Consider the following 15,576-nt stretch of genomic DNA (forward strand, 5'->3'; position numbering starts at 1 on the left):
GGTGGTGGAGGCGGTGGAGGCGGAGGTGCTTTGGGCGGGCCGGGGTTGCGGCGCTGTCCTCGAGTCTGGGCTCACCAGGCCCACAGCCTGGTAGCAATGAATCCCCTGCCTCCAGACCCGCTGGGCGACTGTCTGCGGGACTGGGAGGAACTGCAGCAGGACTTCCAAGGCATCCAGGTGAGTGCTGATGCGGGCGCCCATTGGTCCCGAGCCATGTCTATCTGGCTCGAGGTCAAGGGTCGGGTAGCCCCAGGTCAGGCAGCAGGGACCTCGGGGTCAGGGGTTGGGGACCCTGGCGTCGCTTCCAAGGGCTGCGGGGTCTCGGATCCTGGTGTCCCAGGATGGAATCTCCTCTGGCTTCAAATGAATGTTCTGCGGCGGCACCTTTGGCCCGCGGGGCCGGCACAACCCTGGGATGCCTCCACTGGCCCCGGGCGGACCTCGGGCCTCACACAGTGGCCTCAGAAAAATTCCCCTCCCAGGAGTGTCCAAGCTGACTGGGGCCAGTCCGGTCAGTCACTCAGCAAACACGCCTTTATCCCCGGCCCGGCCTGGCAGGTTGCTGAGCAGCACCTTCCCTGCCCTCGGGCCCTGCGGTTTGCGATGAGTGCTGCTAGGGAGCAGCCCGGGAGGCAATCTAGCCTAGGCCAGGGGAAGTGGTGTTTAGGTAAAGCCCATGGCCTGGATGGGGGTGGGGCCAATCCAAGGTGAAGGACAGCACCCACCGAGACAGGACCATGTGGCTGCTGCAGAGAGTGAGGGGAGAAGTGGGTGGACCAGACCTTACCAAGAGATCTCATGCACCTGGCCAGGATTGGAGTGTCTCTGAGACCAGTAGGAAGCTAAAGGAGAAATTATCTGGCTGGTATGGGCCACTGTGCTGTTCTGTGGGGAGGCAGACAGGAGAGGGTGGTGGCTGGGGGTAGGCTGAGGTGGCCTCTCCTGGGCATGAGAAACAAGACCCAGACAGAGTAGAGCCCAGGCCAGCTGGGTAATTGATTAGGCCTTTACCTCTCCTGCCTGGACTGGTTCCAGCCCGTTCCTGTCCACACTGAGGCCTGGCTGCCCCCTGGCCTGGCCAAGATGCTACCATTAGTGCTTCTCCCCAGAGCCTTGAGCAGAGCAGACCTGATCTGCCAGCCTGGGCACCACTATCCTAGCCCTAGCCCCTACCTGACCTTCCTCACACTGCCCCTTGCCCAGTCTCTAGGCTGCTGCTGCTTAAGACTCATCAGGGCAAAGTGCTTGGGGAAGCCTTGGGCCAAAGGTGCTGGGGGAAGGCGAGGGGAATGGCCTTAGAGCAGGAGGTCCCAGGGCTGAAGCCTGAGGACCTTTTACGCAGGAGGAAGATGCTGGGAGTACCGGACCAGCAGACGTCCTGGACCACCTCAGCTCTCCCTGCACTTGCAGACTGTCCTGGACAGGATGCTCTGAGAGGGCCAGGGATGGCTTTTAGTAGCCTGCTTGGTCCAGAAGGTGGACCTATGGGTCTAGAATCCAGACTCAACATAGGACAGAGAGGGGCGGGAACCATTAGTAGCTGGGCTGAGACTAAGAAAACCTTCAGAGAACTCATGGTTTCTGGGAGAGGGGTGTTATGGGGGTTTCTGGGCTTGCAGGAAGACCCTTGTCTCCTTGCCAGTCTTGGGGAGAGAATACCCTCAGGGAGTCCCCTGGGCTGGCACAGCTGGCTACTTCCTCTCCTATTGAGACCCTCCTAAGGAGCCCTAGGAGAGTCCATGCCCCGCTCCCTGCCCAGCAGGCTCTGGCTCAGGCCCCTAGCCATCCTGAGCCTTCCCCCAAACTGGTCCCCAGGAGACCCACCGACTGTACCGCCTGAAGCTGGAAGAGCTGATCAAGCTGCAGAACAACTGTACCAGCTCCATCACCCGGCAGAAGAAGCGGCTCCAGGAGCTGGCCCTTGTCCTGAAGAAGTTAGGACTTGCCCCCCGTACTCTCCATGCCCCCTCCCTGATACGCCTGACCTTGGACTGGGGGCGGCTGTCTGACCTTGTGGGATGGAGATGGTGCTGATTTCTAGGTGTCCTTGGGCATGGCTTCTCCCCCTCTCGGTTGCATTTGCCCTCCTGCCCCACAGGTTTTGGGTGGGATACCTGGGGAGCTGCTGCTCTGACTCTGGCTTCTCTGGTCCTACCTGCAGATGCAAACACTCCCTTCCGTCCGAGGCTGAGGAGGCTGCGCAGGAGCTGGAAAGCCAAATCAAGGAGCGACAAGGCCTTTTCTTTGATATGGAGGCCTACTTACCCAAGAAGAATGGGTGAGACTCCTCTCCCAGGCTTGATTCACAGCCATTTCTGGGGGAGAGACCTGAAGCGCCGCCCGTCTCTGCTTGGTTACCTGGACCCACTCTGGGCTGAGCAGTCAGACACAGTCCTACCTCAGGGACAGCCTGAATGACTGACAGCTCACTGCCATGGTGCTTCGTGGAGGAAGTATGGGGCGGGGGGCAGCACAGTGAGTGGCACCTAACCCCCTGAGAGGTCGGAGCAAGCCCTCTGGAGTAGCCGATGCCTGAGCTGAGTCTTAAATGATAAAGGGGAGTGAGCCAGGAAGACACAGGAAGACAGAAACAGCAGGTGGTGTGGCTGGAGCTGAGGGTAGGAGGTGAGAGGTTGCAGTGAGACCAGAGTGAGAGCCAGCCTGCAGAGCTCCCCTCTGGCCCAGTGGGCAGGGGAGAATGACAGGCCAGTTATGTACTCAGATCAGCTGCCATCCCCGCAGAGGGCAGGGCAGAGTCCCAGGCTGAGGGAAAACAATGCGGAGACTGCAGGCAGTAAGATGACTGGGAGAGAACGTCACGGAAGGCGGGGAGGAAGGAGTGGCCAGTAGCCGCAGATCAGGTGGCCCAGGGTGGGTGGGCAGCCGGTCAGATGTGACGTGGAAGGGGAATGTTGCCTGGAAGTCAGGGTGACATTGGAGAGAGCCACGTCCCGGGAGGGTGGGGGTGGAAGGTGATATTGGGGGCGACAGAAGAGACTGCCGAGTTTAGGCCACGCTTCAGAAGCTTGGCGTGGAAGGGAAGCCAGTAACTAGAACTCGGCATGACGGTCGAGGAGCGGCTTTTGCTGGGGCGTGTGTGGAACTTGGTGCGTGGGGAGATTTGAGTGTTTCTACCTGCCGAGAGGGGGGCCGGCAGAGGGAGAGACTCAGACGAGGTACTAGACAAGGAGGGAAGTCCCTGGGGAGATGGGAAGGGGTGCGCGAGGGCCCTGGTTGTCTGGAATGAGAAGGGGTGCAGACACGACAGTGAGGATACAGGCAGGGGAGATGTCACCTGCCCACCTTCCAGAGGGAGACAGGATGGAGGATTTGAGAGAGGGTTGGACCAGGTCACTGCTGGGAATGGAAGAGGGAGCTGGTGCTGATGCTGAGAGGCAGCCTGGCCTGAGCCCCGCTGGGCCCCATCACCCCTTTGCAGCCTCAGACAAGTCCCTGAACCACACTGAGCCTTGCACATGGCTCATGTGCCATGAGGGAGCAAGAGCCCGCATGAGTCCAGCTGCCTGGTATATGCCTGACTCTCAGTCACCTCTTGGAGTTTCTCTGGCAGTAAAGGATGAGACAAGTTTAGATGATGGGGGTGATGGCCATACAAGGACTGGCACGAAAGTGGTTGACATGTCGTGGAGTGGGGCTTGGGGGCTCAGCTGGCTCAGGAAGGGAGACCTGGATCTGGAGGTCCTGGGCGTGTCAGGAGGGGAGAAGGGCCTTGTGGGTGGGAGGCTGGGGAACTGGGGCTCAGAGGACAGCCAGAAAGCCCTCTGGGTTGGAAGGAGGTCATGGTGGCTGGTGATGGGTGTGGGTCGCTGCAGTGGGCTTGGGGCTCTGAGGTCACAGAACCGTTGGGCGGGCGATGGGTGGTGAGCACACACACAGGTATTGAGTCCTCCGTCCAGGCCCGCAGCGCTGATCTGAGGTGTGGGCCTGCCTACCCGGAGTGGGACCACCAGGCTGCCCTTGAGGCCCTGGGGTGGGAGCTTGGTGAGGACAAGGGAGGGTGGACCTGTTGGTTTTCTCGGGCGCCGGGTTCGGGGGCAGCAGGGAGAAAGGCCGGGCGCCAGCGTCTCCTAGACTCAGCCTGCAGCATCCTCAGCAGAGGCTGTGGGAAGGCCGGGGAGGGAAGGATTCAGTGCCCTGTGGCTTTCCTTTCGTCTGGGGCCTCCTCATGCGGTGCTTCCTTCCCCAGGTTGTACCTGAGCCTGGTTCTGGGCAACGTCAACGTGACGCTCCTGAGCAAGCAGGCTAAGTAACGTCAGCCGCTGGACGCCCCGTCCTCCCCGGCCCCAGCCCCTGCCCCTGCCTCCCCTTCCCCGGCGAAGCTCGGCCTTCAGGGGTTGCTCCCCCCTGCTGGCCCCGTGCCACCCATGGCAGGGCGTCTGGAGGCGGGAATGCCTGTGTCCCCCCCCAGGTTCGCCTACAAGGCCGAGTACGAGAAGTTCAAGCTCTACCTCACCATCATCCTCATCCTCGTCTCCTTCACCTGCCGCTTCCTCCTCAACTCCAGGTGGGCGTCCTGCCGTGCGGGGCTGGCCCGAGCCCCCCGGGTTCCAGCACCCACCCTCTGTCCTCCCCGCCAGGGTGACCGACGCCGCCTTCAACTTCCTGCTGGTCTGGTATTACTGCACCCTGACCATCCGGGAGAGCATCCTCATCAACAACGGCTCCCGGTGGGTGAGGCCGCGGCCGGGGCACGGGTTTCGTCCCCCTTCAGCCCCACGTCCTGTCCCCCAGCACTGATCCTGGGGAACTGAGGGGACAGGAGTGACGGCCGCTTCCTGATACAGGATCAAAGGCTGGTGGGTGTTCCACCATTACGTGTCCACGTTCCTGTCGGGAGTCATGCTGACGTGGTGAGTGGCTGGCTGGGTCCCAGGGGAGCGGAACAGGGCGCGATGGCGTCCCCGAGGGCCCACACCTCCCCTGGCCTCTGCCCTAGGCCCGACGGCCTCATGTACCAGAAGTTCCGGAACCAGTTCCTGTCCTTCTCCATGTACCAGAGTGAGTGTCTCCGAGGCCCCTCTGAATTAGGATTTGGCGGGAGGGGAGGGGACTGGGGCTCCAGCCCGTGCTGACCCCCCCCGCCCCGGGCCGCTCCCCAGGCTTTGTGCAGTTCCTCCAATATTACTACCAGAGCGGCTGTCTGTACCGCCTGCGGGCCCTGGGCGAGAGGCACACCATGGACCTGACCGTGGGTGAGTCGGGCATGGCCGTGCCGCCCTGGAATCCTGACCGGGGAGCTGGCAGGGCAGGCCTTCTCCTGACTGGGGTCTGAGTGATGGGGTCCGTGTCTGTCCCTGGCTGTGCCCACCCCCGCAGAGGGCTTCCAGTCCTGGATGTGGCGGGGCCTCACCTTCCTGCTGCCCTTCCTCTTCTTTGGACAGGTAAGTTGTACCTGTGTCCCTGTGCCCCTGGCTGTCCGTCCCCAGCTCTGGCTGGAGCAGGGACTGTGTTCTACTGTGTAAACCCCCCTCCTTCCCAGTTCTGGCAGCTTTTTAACGCACTGACGTTGTTCAGCCTGGCCCGGGACCCTGAGTGCAAGGAGTGGCAGGTGAGCCGGGGCCCCTGGAGAGGATGCCGGGCCGGGGGGTGGGCTGGTGGGTGGGGACCGGGCTGGCTCTGCCCTAACCCCAATTCCTCCCCCAGGTGCTCATGTGCGGCCTCCCCTTCCTCCTCCTCTTCCTCGGCAATTTTTTCACCACCCTGCGGGTTGTACACCAGAAATTCCACAACCAGCAGCACGGGGGCAAGAAAGATTGAGGCTGGGTGGGCCCAGCTCCCCACAACACCCCTGACCCAGAGGGGGCTTCTGTATCTCGTGTTGAGGGGTGGAGGCTCCCCTCATCCGGGGAGGTCTCGTCTGCTCTCCCTTGGGTTTTGTGGGCTCTGTCGGCCCTGAAGGCGGCGCTGGAGAGAGGAAGACCTGGGCCTGTGTCCCCGCCCTGCAGGGAGGTGGGACAGCAGCCTCAATAAAGGACCGGAGGCTCAGGTGGTTCGGTGTGTATTCTCCCGAGGGTGAGAGAGGAGCTTGGAGGCTCTGGGCCACCACTGCACGAGGCCTAGGGACTGCCGAGGTCTCTCTGGGGTCTGCACAAGCAATACCAGGCCAATACAGAAAACAGAACTTTATTCCAAGGGCCGGAGCTTATTTAAAATTATTTACACTCATTGAAAATCACAGGGAGGCCAGGCCCCACTCAGCTGAGAGGAGCCCCTTCTGTTCAGCCCCGGAGGACCCCGGGTGTTCATCAAACCTCAGGCCTGTCACCCCTGGCCACGCCCCCGGGGGCGGGTCCGGGAGGCACAACTTGGACCTGGAGCCGTCTCCGTCTCCGTCTCCGGGCCTGCCTCCCTGGGCAGAGCCCAGCAGACGCCCCTCCCCGTGGGCAGCTGGCAGAAGAGAGTGAGGAAGTGATTAGGAGGGGAAGAGAGTCTGGGGCGTGAGGGCAAAGGCGGCGGCTGGCGGCTCCTAGCTCCACACGTCCAGGGAGTAGCGGCCCTTGGTCATCAGCTTCTTGACATAGTCCACAGCCTGGGCGTGCTCCATGGGGCCCTGCTCAGCCACGATGTCGCAGAAGGTGTTCTGCACGTCCCGTGCCATGTTCCGAGCGTCCCTGGGGGCAGAGAGGAGGTGGCACTGGGGGCCGCGCCAAGCGCTCCCACCGCCACAGCGAGCCCGCCGCCGCCTCCCCACTGCCACCCTCCGCCCGCACGCACCCGCAGATGTAGATGTGGGCGCCCCCGTCGTGGATCAGCTTCCACAGGTGCTCCTTGTCCCTCTTGAGTAAGTGCTGCACGTAGACCTGGGGGCGGGGGCACCGTGAGGAGGGCCGCTCGCCGCCCACCGCCTGCCCCGGGGCGCGGCCGCCGCCTCACCTTCTGGGGCTGCTCTCGGGAGAAGGCCACGCTGAGCCGGGTGAGGGCGCCCTTCGCGTGGAACTGGGCCAGTTCCTCGCGGTACAGGTAGTCCTCGTCAGAGCGGCGGCAGCCGTAGTAGAGCAGCGTCTCCCCCACCTCCTTGCCTGGGGTCGCGGAGGCCGGGATGAGGGGGCGCCCGGGTCCCCCCGCCACCCCGCTCCCCGCCTCCTGCCGCCCGGGGTCCCCCCACCCCCGCCACGCACCCTGCTCCTGCAGCCAGGCGCGCTCCTGGATGAAGCCGATGAAGGGGGCCACCCCGGTGCCCGGGCCCACCATGATGACGGGCGTGGTGGCCTTGAAGGGCAGGCGGAACTGGGACTTGCGCACGAACATGGGCACCAGGGCCCGGCGGCCGTTCTCGCCGGCCGGCTCCTTGGCCCGCAGCCAGCTGGTGGCCACACCTTTGTTGACGCGGCCTGACTTGGTCTCATACTCCACCACCACGGCGCAGATGTGCACGGAGTTGGGGTGCACCTGGGGGGCAGGAGGGAGCGTGCCAGTGCCCCGGGCCCCAGGGTCCCCTTCACGCGCCCAGCCCTCGGCAGAGGTGGCTCCCCTGGCAGCCCACAGTCCCCCGAGCCCGCTGCCCCGGCACCTCCGCGGAGCCAAGCTCCCGGGCCTCCTACCTTGGAGGACGAGGCGATGGAGTAGTAGCGGGCCTGGAGGCGCGGCAGCAGCTCGCACAGGTGGTCGATGGGGGGCCGCAGGGACGGGTAGTCCTGCAGGATGGCCAGGATGTGCCTCCGGGCCTCCACCACCCAGCTCAGGTACAGCTCCTGGGGAAGGGGCAGATGCGGGTGAGCTGCGGGGGCCCGGGCAGCAGCTGGGCCGCAGGGGCCGGGGCTGCGGGCGCCCACCTTGCCCTCGCCGGAGGACGAGGCCATCTTGCGCAGCTGCTCCTGCTCCGAGGGCTCCGAGGCGTACTGGGCCAGCTCGTAGAGCACATTGGTGCGCGGCGGGTTGGTGATGTCCAGGTAGTAGGTGAGGGCCGTGCGGTAGGTGGTGGGGCAGGGGAACGGGTGCTTCTTGTTGGACTCCTCTGCAGGGACAGGGCAGGCAGGGCTTAGCGTGAAGCCTCCCAGGGAGCAGGTGGCCCAGCCGGCGCTGGGAGCAGGGCCAGCTCTTTCTGGTCCTTCCTCGGCCTTGGGACAAAGTCTCAGCTTTTGGCTGCCCTCAAGTTTTAGGCTGGACAGGCAGTCCTCATCCGAGGCAGGATGCTGCTGGGGGAGGCCTGGCAGTCACGGCCCCGTCCAGGAGACTCTGAGCCCGCGGGGGACCCCCCTTGCCGAGAGCTGCTGGGACAGAGGGTGCAGGAGCAGACCCCCCCCCCCCCGCCCCAGGTGTGTGCTGTCTGCCTGTGGGCCGGACCTGGTCCTCTGGGGCCTCAGGACTGTGCGAGGCCTAAATGGGGCCTTCAGCTGTGACAGCAGGGCCACCTCCAGGTCAGTTTCTGTGCTGGACGCATGTGGAGGTCTGTGCGTGGGGCACCCAAAGGCCAAGCTCCTGGGCAGTAGCCAGCACGTGCAGAGGCAGCAGCTGGCACAGGCTTCCTGTGAGCCCCCTGCCGGGGGCCTTCCGCTGCCAGTGAGCAGGTCGGCCCTACTGACCCTCCCTGCAACCAGGCCAGAGTGGGACTGGACACAGGAGCAAGCCCACCTCTTACAGGCATGACTGCAAGGGTGTTTATTCCTGGGCACCGAAGACCTGCGAAGGCCGCCGGGCCACATGGAGGGGGGAGGGAAGGGCCTAGCAGAGGGCTGCTCAGCCTTTAGGGGTCTGGGTCTATTCTGGGGGCGGGAGCTGTGCTTCTTACTGAAATATGACCTGCATCCAGTGCCTGCCGGATTTTCCTAACCTGAACGCCCTCCCTCCCCAGCCCCCCACATCAAGGAGCAGGTGTTTCCTGCACCCAGCACGCCTGTGTGGGCCAGAAACCAGGCTCAGGCCTCGCACTTCAGGTGTGGGCGCTTCTTTTAAAGCCCCACTTCTGTCTCAGTTTCTGTGCCTCCACAGCCCTCTCTCCGAGCAGCTCTTCACAGCGAGGGGCTCCTCGCAGGGGCTCACATTCTGTTTGTGGGGAGAGTGAGCACCAAACGGCTCCCCAGCAAAGTCCTGCCTCAGATGGCAAAAGGGATGGCCCCCCCACCCCCCGCCAGGGCCCCACTGTGCGTCTGCTGCTGGATGAATTCGGATAGAAACCTGGCCCTTCGCACTGCTGCTCAGGGCTGACTCCAGCTGGTGAGGAGGAGCCCAGGCTAGGGCACTGTGGACAAGGGTGGCTGGGCCCCGGGTGAGTGGACAGCAGGGCTGCCCAGGGCTTCACGGAGAGAGGCTCAGGCCTGGCCGCCCCACGGCACACCAAGCACCCTGCATGGACCTGGAAGGCTGCGGATCGTGGGCTCAGACCCCTGCGTTCATGGGTGAGGAGACCCGGGAGCCGAGAGAGGGCCTTGGGTGGCCAGCTGTGCCCTCTTCCCCTCAGGATGGGGGCTGGGTGGGCAGTGGGGCTGGTTCTGGCTCCAGGGCCCCCTCCCTCCAGGGAGAATGGCAGTGGGGGATGGGGGGTCCTCAAGGGAGAGAGTCCAGACCCCACAGCTATTTTTGCCCCCCGGCCCTGAGTTTGTTCCACAACCTGAAACTCTGGGATCTTGGGAATAAGAGCACTAAGGCGCCATTGAGGCTAAACAGAAGCTCAATTATGGGCCCTGCCAGGGCGCCTGTTCCCACCAGCGGCCCAGGCCCAGGCAGGGGCGGAGGCTGGACCTCAGGACTCACCGTCAAGATTGTTCAGGGACATGACGACATCCAGATCGGTGCCCAGGATCTCGCCAAGTTGGTTGACCAGGGCAGAGTCGTTGGCCGGGTACACAGCCACGTGGTCCCCAGATTCATACCTGGGGAGACTCGAGGCTCAGGAGGAGGGTGGAAGGCAGCTCTGCACCCCAATAGGAGGCCCACGCGAAGGGCCTGGGGAGAGGGGCTGGCGGCAGCTGGTACCTGATTTTGGAATCTGAGATGTCCAGTTCCAGGTGCATGAGGTGTCGCTCGGTCCCCTGGTTCAGCTTCCGGTTGGTGGTGACGACAGCCAAGAACGGGTTCTTGGCGTCAAAGGGGCTGGGTGGGGAGAGCAGTGCTGTGACCGGCCAGGGCTTCAGACTACACCTCCCCGCCCCCAGCACGGGCAGCCTCCCCCCGGGGTGGGGGTGAAGGGCAGTCGAAGCAGTGCTCATGGCACCCGCGAGGTGGCAGAGTTCGTCCTCAGGGTCCCACTTACAGACATGGAAACTGAGGCTGGCCCCTGAAAACCTGGGGGCCCCCCCGCACACCCCACCGTCGGTGGACTGAGCACAGGGAGGGCCAGGCCCTGGAAGGCGGCTCCAGGGCCCGAAGAGGCCTGGGTCCCGAGTGACTGGAGCAAAGCTCCTTGGCTACACGCCTGGAACCGGGAGCAGGAGGGGAACGTGCACTTCGGGAAGGCACTGACCCGTCGGGCTTCCCGGCCACTGTGGCCACGGGCTGCCTAGAGCAGGGTGCCATCTCAGAGCCCGGGGGTTCAAGGACTTTCCTGGGCGGCTCCAGCAGGTGTCTGGGAGGCACCCAGGGGCACGTCAGGGGCCCCAGAGAGGAACACTAAGTTTTTGGACAAAAAGGCCAACTGTCGAGGCCGATTTTAAGGAAGCGAACCCTTCTGCCGAAGTGCAGCCTAGACCCAGAGCTGCGCTCGCCAGGTGCTGGTCCAGGTGCTGGTGGACGCCCCACCCCGGGATGTGTACGGGCCAAATGAGGTCCACACAGAGCGAGTGCCCGTCTCCTCGGGGGCCCGCGGGACCACCTAAGCCGTTCCAGGATGAGGGCGGGCGAAGGAGGCCCGTGGACGGGCCACGCTCTCTACTCACGGCTTCTGGTTCTCATAGCTCTTCAGGCGCCCCATCTCGCCCGTGTACACCACGGCCGCGTCCATGTCTGTGTGGACCACGAGCTCATACTGGCGGATGCTAGCAGGAGGAGGAGGAGACCCAGGTGAGGGCGGCGGCTGGCAGGGCCGGGAGAGGGGAGAGGGGGACTGTGAGGAGACGGGACGTGCCCTGGGGGCTGCGGGACCAGACGGGACCCACGAGGAAGGAGGTGTGTGAGCGTGGGAGGCAGGAGAGCCGGGACGCGGGCGGGCTGGGCAGCCTGGCTCCGGCAGGCCCGAGGTGGGGAGGTGAGGAAGCCTGCCTGACGGTCGCTTCCGTGCGAAGCCCACGGGCCTGAGCCTCTCTGGCATCCGGACCGAGCCTCCTCCGGCCCCAGCACCCCCAGGCCAGCCTCCTGCCCTCGGGAGGCCCCGCCCACCGTGGCACTCACCTGGACTCCTCTCCAGTGGCTTCCACGCCGAAGTGCTCGCACACGGCCGGCCAGAACTGCTCTCGCCACGTGATGAAGTCCTCCTCCAGGCTGGGGACGAGAGGGGATGAGCCGGGCCCCAGGGAGCCCAAGCATGGCAGCGAGACCCTGAGGGCGCGCTGACTACCCCCAACAGCCTGGTGCCAGGTGGGGCTGCCGAGCCAGCCCGGACTCTCTCCCCTGGCAACCCCTAAGCTCGAGGGTTCATCTCACACCAGCCTGTCCAGTGATGTAGCCCAGGGCACCAGGAAGCATCCAGAGGGTCTGCAGCGGCCACGGGCGGCCCCTGTCGGAGCTGGATGAGGCGGGAGGGTGTGGGGAATCGCCTTCCCTTCCTGGGGAGGCGGGTGACGGAGCTGCGCCGACACCACGGCTCTGCCCTCCCTGAGCTGAGGCTCCTGACAGACAATGGCGGTGCGTGTGCGTCTGCACGTGTGCACACAAGGGGAGGGACACTCACTTGCCGTCGTCGTCGCCCAGCCCCAGATCAAAGATCCGCTGGGCCCCGAGCTGCTCCAGCCGCTTGTCCACATACTTGCCCATGGCGTTGAAGTGCTCGTAGGTCTTGTTCCCAAGGCCGAAGACCTGCATGGAGGAGGGGTCGGCAGTCAGCGGTCCCTGCCACACCTTGCGCTGTGAGGCCCCAGAGGCAGCTTTATTTTTGGTGACCTGGAGCCCAGGCCGTCCAGAGCCACGTCGGCCTTGACCTTGGTGGCAGCAGGGTGTTCACCGCTCGGTTTTCTTGCCCAGACAAATCCAGGTGAGCCCACCACTCCTCTTTAACCTCCAGCAGCAAATGCCCCCTGGAGCAGAGCAGGGCTGGGACATGGGGAGGAGCTCTTAGGGCCCAGCCCTAGGGTGGAGGGAGGGTCGCCCTGTGAGTTCCCCACAAGGCCATGGGCTTGAAGCCCATCCTGGCACCTCAGCCTGCCCTGGCTGATCAGAACGAGGTGCACACTGGAGGAGGGCCCCTTGGACATGGGGTTCCAGAGGCTGCCGCAACATGGGTGACTCACCGCATACTTGACTCCAGAGAGGTCCACGTCTGCCTCCTGCAGCCAGTCGTAGAAGTCCTGGGCATTGTCAGTGGGGTCCCCCTCGCCGTAGGTGGCCATGCAGAACACTGCCAGGGCGTTCTCAATCTCTGGCAGGCTGCTCAGGTCAGACTGGGGAGGCAGGGACAGGCCCAGTGACCATGACTGGGCCTGCTGCCAACACAGGTGCAGATGGGCGTGCCCAGGGTTCGAGTGCACGGGGTGCGTTTCAAGAGCAAAGGGGACAGCCCCAGAAGAGCACAGCTGAGGGCCTGGGGTGTTGTCAGTTTCCCAGGTACAAGCTGGCACTTGGAACATGGTTCCCTGGGCATCAGCCTTGGCCACGGGAGAACCTCATTGTGCCATAAGGTCCCTGGGGCACAGCAGGGCCTGGGCTCGCACGCATTCCTAACCAGCTGGCTGCCAACTCCAACCCCAGGCTGGAAGAGAGGGGTTGTGGGGCCCCCACCAGGACCAAAAGCAGAGGACTGGAATGGGGGTCTGGTGTGGGAGAGGAGTGGCTCGCGTGGGAAGCAGCTGGCACTCGGGGGAGAGCGGTTCTAAGGGAAAGTTCATTCATTGTGTTGGAGCAGCATTAGCCCACATGATGGCTGGCAAAGGCTCCACCAGGAGAGAAGCAAGAAGGTGTCTCCCTGGGGGCATCTTCCCAGGGCAGCCTGACAACTTGCTCCTGCCAGCCTCGCCCACCCTGGGTGCCTGAGGATCACCTCCTCCCCCACCTCTGCCAACTGCGTCCACCTTGGGCGCTGGCCTGGCTGCCCCAGAAACAGGCAAGCAGGCTGCTGGGAGTTTCTGAACAGGAGAGTGAGCCAAGTGAGCTGGCCCCCGACGGCCCTCCGAGTCAGGCTGCGTGCGGCTGGGGCCAGGACGCAGGGACCGAATCCTGCACACGTCCTGTGCTGACCCGAAGGAGCCACGTGCTGAGGATGGCTGACGGGAGGGATCCTGCAGCTCCCAGTGGGGGCCTTTCCCCCTGTTCTCAGGCTCCCCTGGCCTCTCCCCACGCCCAGACACGCAAATCTACAGCCTCACACCAACGCCCGGCTCCGGGGTTCCTGGAGATGGTCTAACACCCCTCCCCTTGGCAGACGGCAAGGAACACGCGCAGGGTGGGGCCGGCCCAGGGGCAGAGCGGGCTGAGCGCCCAGACCCCCGACTCCTTCCAGCTCCCACCCCCTGCAGTTCAGGAGGTGGGGGGCTGAGGGGAGATGCGAAACAGTTCCTCTCCTGACCTGCTGGGACCCTTTCAACTTCTAAACTACGGTCAACCCACGAGGTGCCCACATCCCTTCTGCCTGCACCTGCCCGGCACTGGGAAGCCCACAAGAAGGAAGGTGCGTGGGTGGTGCGGGGAGCACCCACGTGCACAACCCGACCAACTGTTCCTAACGTCCCTAAAATGGGGGCCACCCGGCTACTGGAACCAATGACAAGAGATGCCTATTCCCGGCTCTGGCTTTGGCGACCTCGGCCCTTCGGGTGTCTCCATGACCCAGACACGACATCCCTAGGGCTGTGCGGCAGCCCTGCGGGACAGGAAGGGGCCGGGCGAGGCGGGAGCTCACCAGGTCATACTCCTCGGGGTCCGCGGCCATGCCCCGCATTCCGTAGCGGTGGGCGTCCTTGGACAAGCGGTTGGCGAACTCCTCCGCCGTCCCCGTCTGGGAGCCGTAGAACACGACGATGTTCCTGCCCTGGAGGCGCCAGACACGCGGGGTCAGCGAGCGGCCAGGAGCCGCGGGCTCCTCCGGAGGCTCACGGTGACCGCGGGGCCGGCGAGCCCCTCCACGGCACCCCCTCTCCTTCCTGCGTCAGGCCCTTCCTGAGGCACTCACGCCAGCCCCCTCGCTGCAGCCGGTGGGGTCGCAGGTCCCCCAGCCGACTGGCTGGAGCCAGCAAGGCCCCCGACACACAGCTGCTCAAAAGCACACTCTGGACAGAGTCTCAAATGACGTGTGAAAAAAGCAGAAGTAACATTCAGTTAAAAAAGCGGTGTGCAAAAACTATGTATGGCATAACCCATTTTTTTACGTACCCACCCCACATCTGTGTGTATGCATGTCGTTTAGACATATACACACTCAAAGGAAAGGAATGGCATGAAATAGGAGTCCCCAAATGGGGAATTTATGTACATTTTTCTGGATGTTTACAAAAGTCATACATATGCTTTATAATAAAAACCTAAACCTATGGACCAGCTCGCACACGCCTCCCCGCCCTCCGCCCTCCTCACGTGCCCTTTTGCAGCAGCTCTGGAAAAGCCCAAACGCTACTCCCCAGACTCCCTGAAACCAGAGATGCAGCAAATTTGATCCAGCCGACCGGAGGCACTCTGCAAGAGCCGTAACGTGGACGCGAGGCCCAGGCTATCGTCTGGCCCCTTTGTGTGGCTGTGAGGTTTCTCTGCAACAGCCTCTCAAGGCCCCAAATGCCTGTAGGGGTCTCTGGTTTTGCACCGAGCCCCAACTGACAGGTCCAAGTGGCAAAATAAAGCGCAGGGATTACAACTGCTATAAAGTATTCTCATCCCTTTTACGTTCCCTGAATTTTCTAGAAATCATTTTAAAGTCATTAAAAGGAGATCTTTTAAAATAACCACTATAAAAACTACTTAATAAAGGAAAAAATGCTTATGATATCACATTATGGAAACAAAGCAAGATATGAAACAGTAGCCAAACATGTGCGGTAGTATCGAAACATATGAAGTACCTAGAAATAAGCCAGACAAGAAGCATGCGAGAAGCTTCCAAGTGACAGGGACGCAACCAACTGGGAAAACACCCTGATTCTGCCCAGGAAGACGCAACACACACAATGTCAGTTCTCCCCCATCAGGACAGGACTGTCACACGACCCTAAGAAAACCCTGAACTGCTTTTTCATCCACAATGTGATCCTAAAAGTCCTGTGGAAAAATCAGCAGGCGTCCATCCACTGTAACAGCACCTGACGACACAAAGGAATGACGCGCTGACACCTGCCACGGCGTGGCTGAGCCCCGAGGACACGCTGAGAAAAAGATGCCACGAAAGGCCATATACTGGACAATTCCCTCCACAGGCAATGTCCACACAGGCAGCTCCACAGAGACAAAAAGTAGGTGGACGGGGGCTTAGGGCTCACGGTGGGGGACTGACTACCAAGGGGCGTGGGCTTGCTTTGGAGGATGATGAAAAAACACTCTAAAGTTGAA

At 63.0% G+C, this 15,576-nt stretch overlaps 2 protein-coding genes across 5 annotated transcripts in view; one reads left to right on the top strand and one right to left on the bottom strand.

The window, feature by feature from the left end:
* On the top strand, nt 1-6,006 carry TMEM120A (transmembrane protein 120A). Its single transcript, XM_047779832.1, has 12 exons — nt 1-177; nt 1,816-1,934; nt 2,162-2,278; nt 4,208-4,267; nt 4,430-4,525; nt 4,599-4,688; nt 4,806-4,871; nt 4,958-5,019; nt 5,121-5,213; nt 5,338-5,402; nt 5,501-5,569; nt 5,665-6,006. The coding sequence occupies exons 1-12, from the start codon at nt 97-99 to the stop codon at nt 5,776-5,778; spliced, it is 1,032 nt and encodes a 343-aa protein (XP_047635788.1). The 5' UTR covers nt 1-96; the 3' UTR covers nt 5,779-6,006.
* A 122-nt stretch (nt 6,007-6,128) lies between these two features.
* LOC125127177 (NADPH--cytochrome P450 reductase) overlaps nt 6,129-15,576 on the bottom strand; it is a 62,130-nt gene continuing 52,682 nt past the window's right edge. For all 4 annotated transcript variants that reach the window (XM_047779822.1, XM_047779823.1, XM_047779821.1 and 1 more), the window contains exons 4-16: nt 13,943-14,071; nt 12,339-12,488; nt 11,783-11,907; nt 11,284-11,373; nt 10,833-10,931; nt 9,934-10,050; nt 9,712-9,830; nt 7,794-7,975; nt 7,563-7,712; nt 7,140-7,410; nt 6,895-7,040; nt 6,736-6,821; nt 6,129-6,632 (exon numbers count right to left, since the gene is read on the bottom strand). In XM_047779822.1, the coding sequence (XP_047635778.1) occupies nt 6,488-6,632; nt 6,736-6,821; nt 6,895-7,040; nt 7,140-7,410; nt 7,563-7,712; nt 7,794-7,975; nt 9,712-9,830; nt 9,934-10,050; nt 10,833-10,931; nt 11,284-11,373; nt 11,783-11,907; nt 12,339-12,488; nt 13,943-14,071 (1,809 nt within the window). In that variant the 3' untranslated portion in view covers nt 6,129-6,487. The remainder of the gene's footprint in view (nt 6,633-6,735; nt 6,822-6,894; nt 7,041-7,139; nt 7,411-7,562; nt 7,713-7,793; nt 7,976-9,711; nt 9,831-9,933; nt 10,051-10,832; nt 10,932-11,283; nt 11,374-11,782; nt 11,908-12,338; nt 12,489-13,942; nt 14,072-15,576) is intronic.

This window comes from Phacochoerus africanus, chromosome 5 (assembly GCF_016906955.1).
Source record: "Phacochoerus africanus isolate WHEZ1 chromosome 5, ROS_Pafr_v1, whole genome shotgun sequence".
Lineage (NCBI taxonomy): Eukaryota > Metazoa > Chordata > Mammalia > Artiodactyla > Suidae > Phacochoerus > Phacochoerus africanus.

Bases quoted from the DNA above. Each gene is read 5' to 3' on its own strand.
- TMEM120A (XM_047779832.1), top strand. From the start codon at position 97: ATGAATCCCCTGCCTCCAGACCCGCTGGGCGACTGTCTGCGGGACTGG. The intron at 1,935-2,161 runs GTTAGGACTTGC...TCCTACCTGCAG, and splicing joins CTGGCCCTTGTCCTGAAGAA to ATGCAAACACTCCCTTCCGT. The intron at 4,268-4,429 runs GTAACGTCAGCC...GTCCCCCCCCAG, and splicing joins CTCCTGAGCAAGCAGGCTAA to GTTCGCCTACAAGGCCGAGT.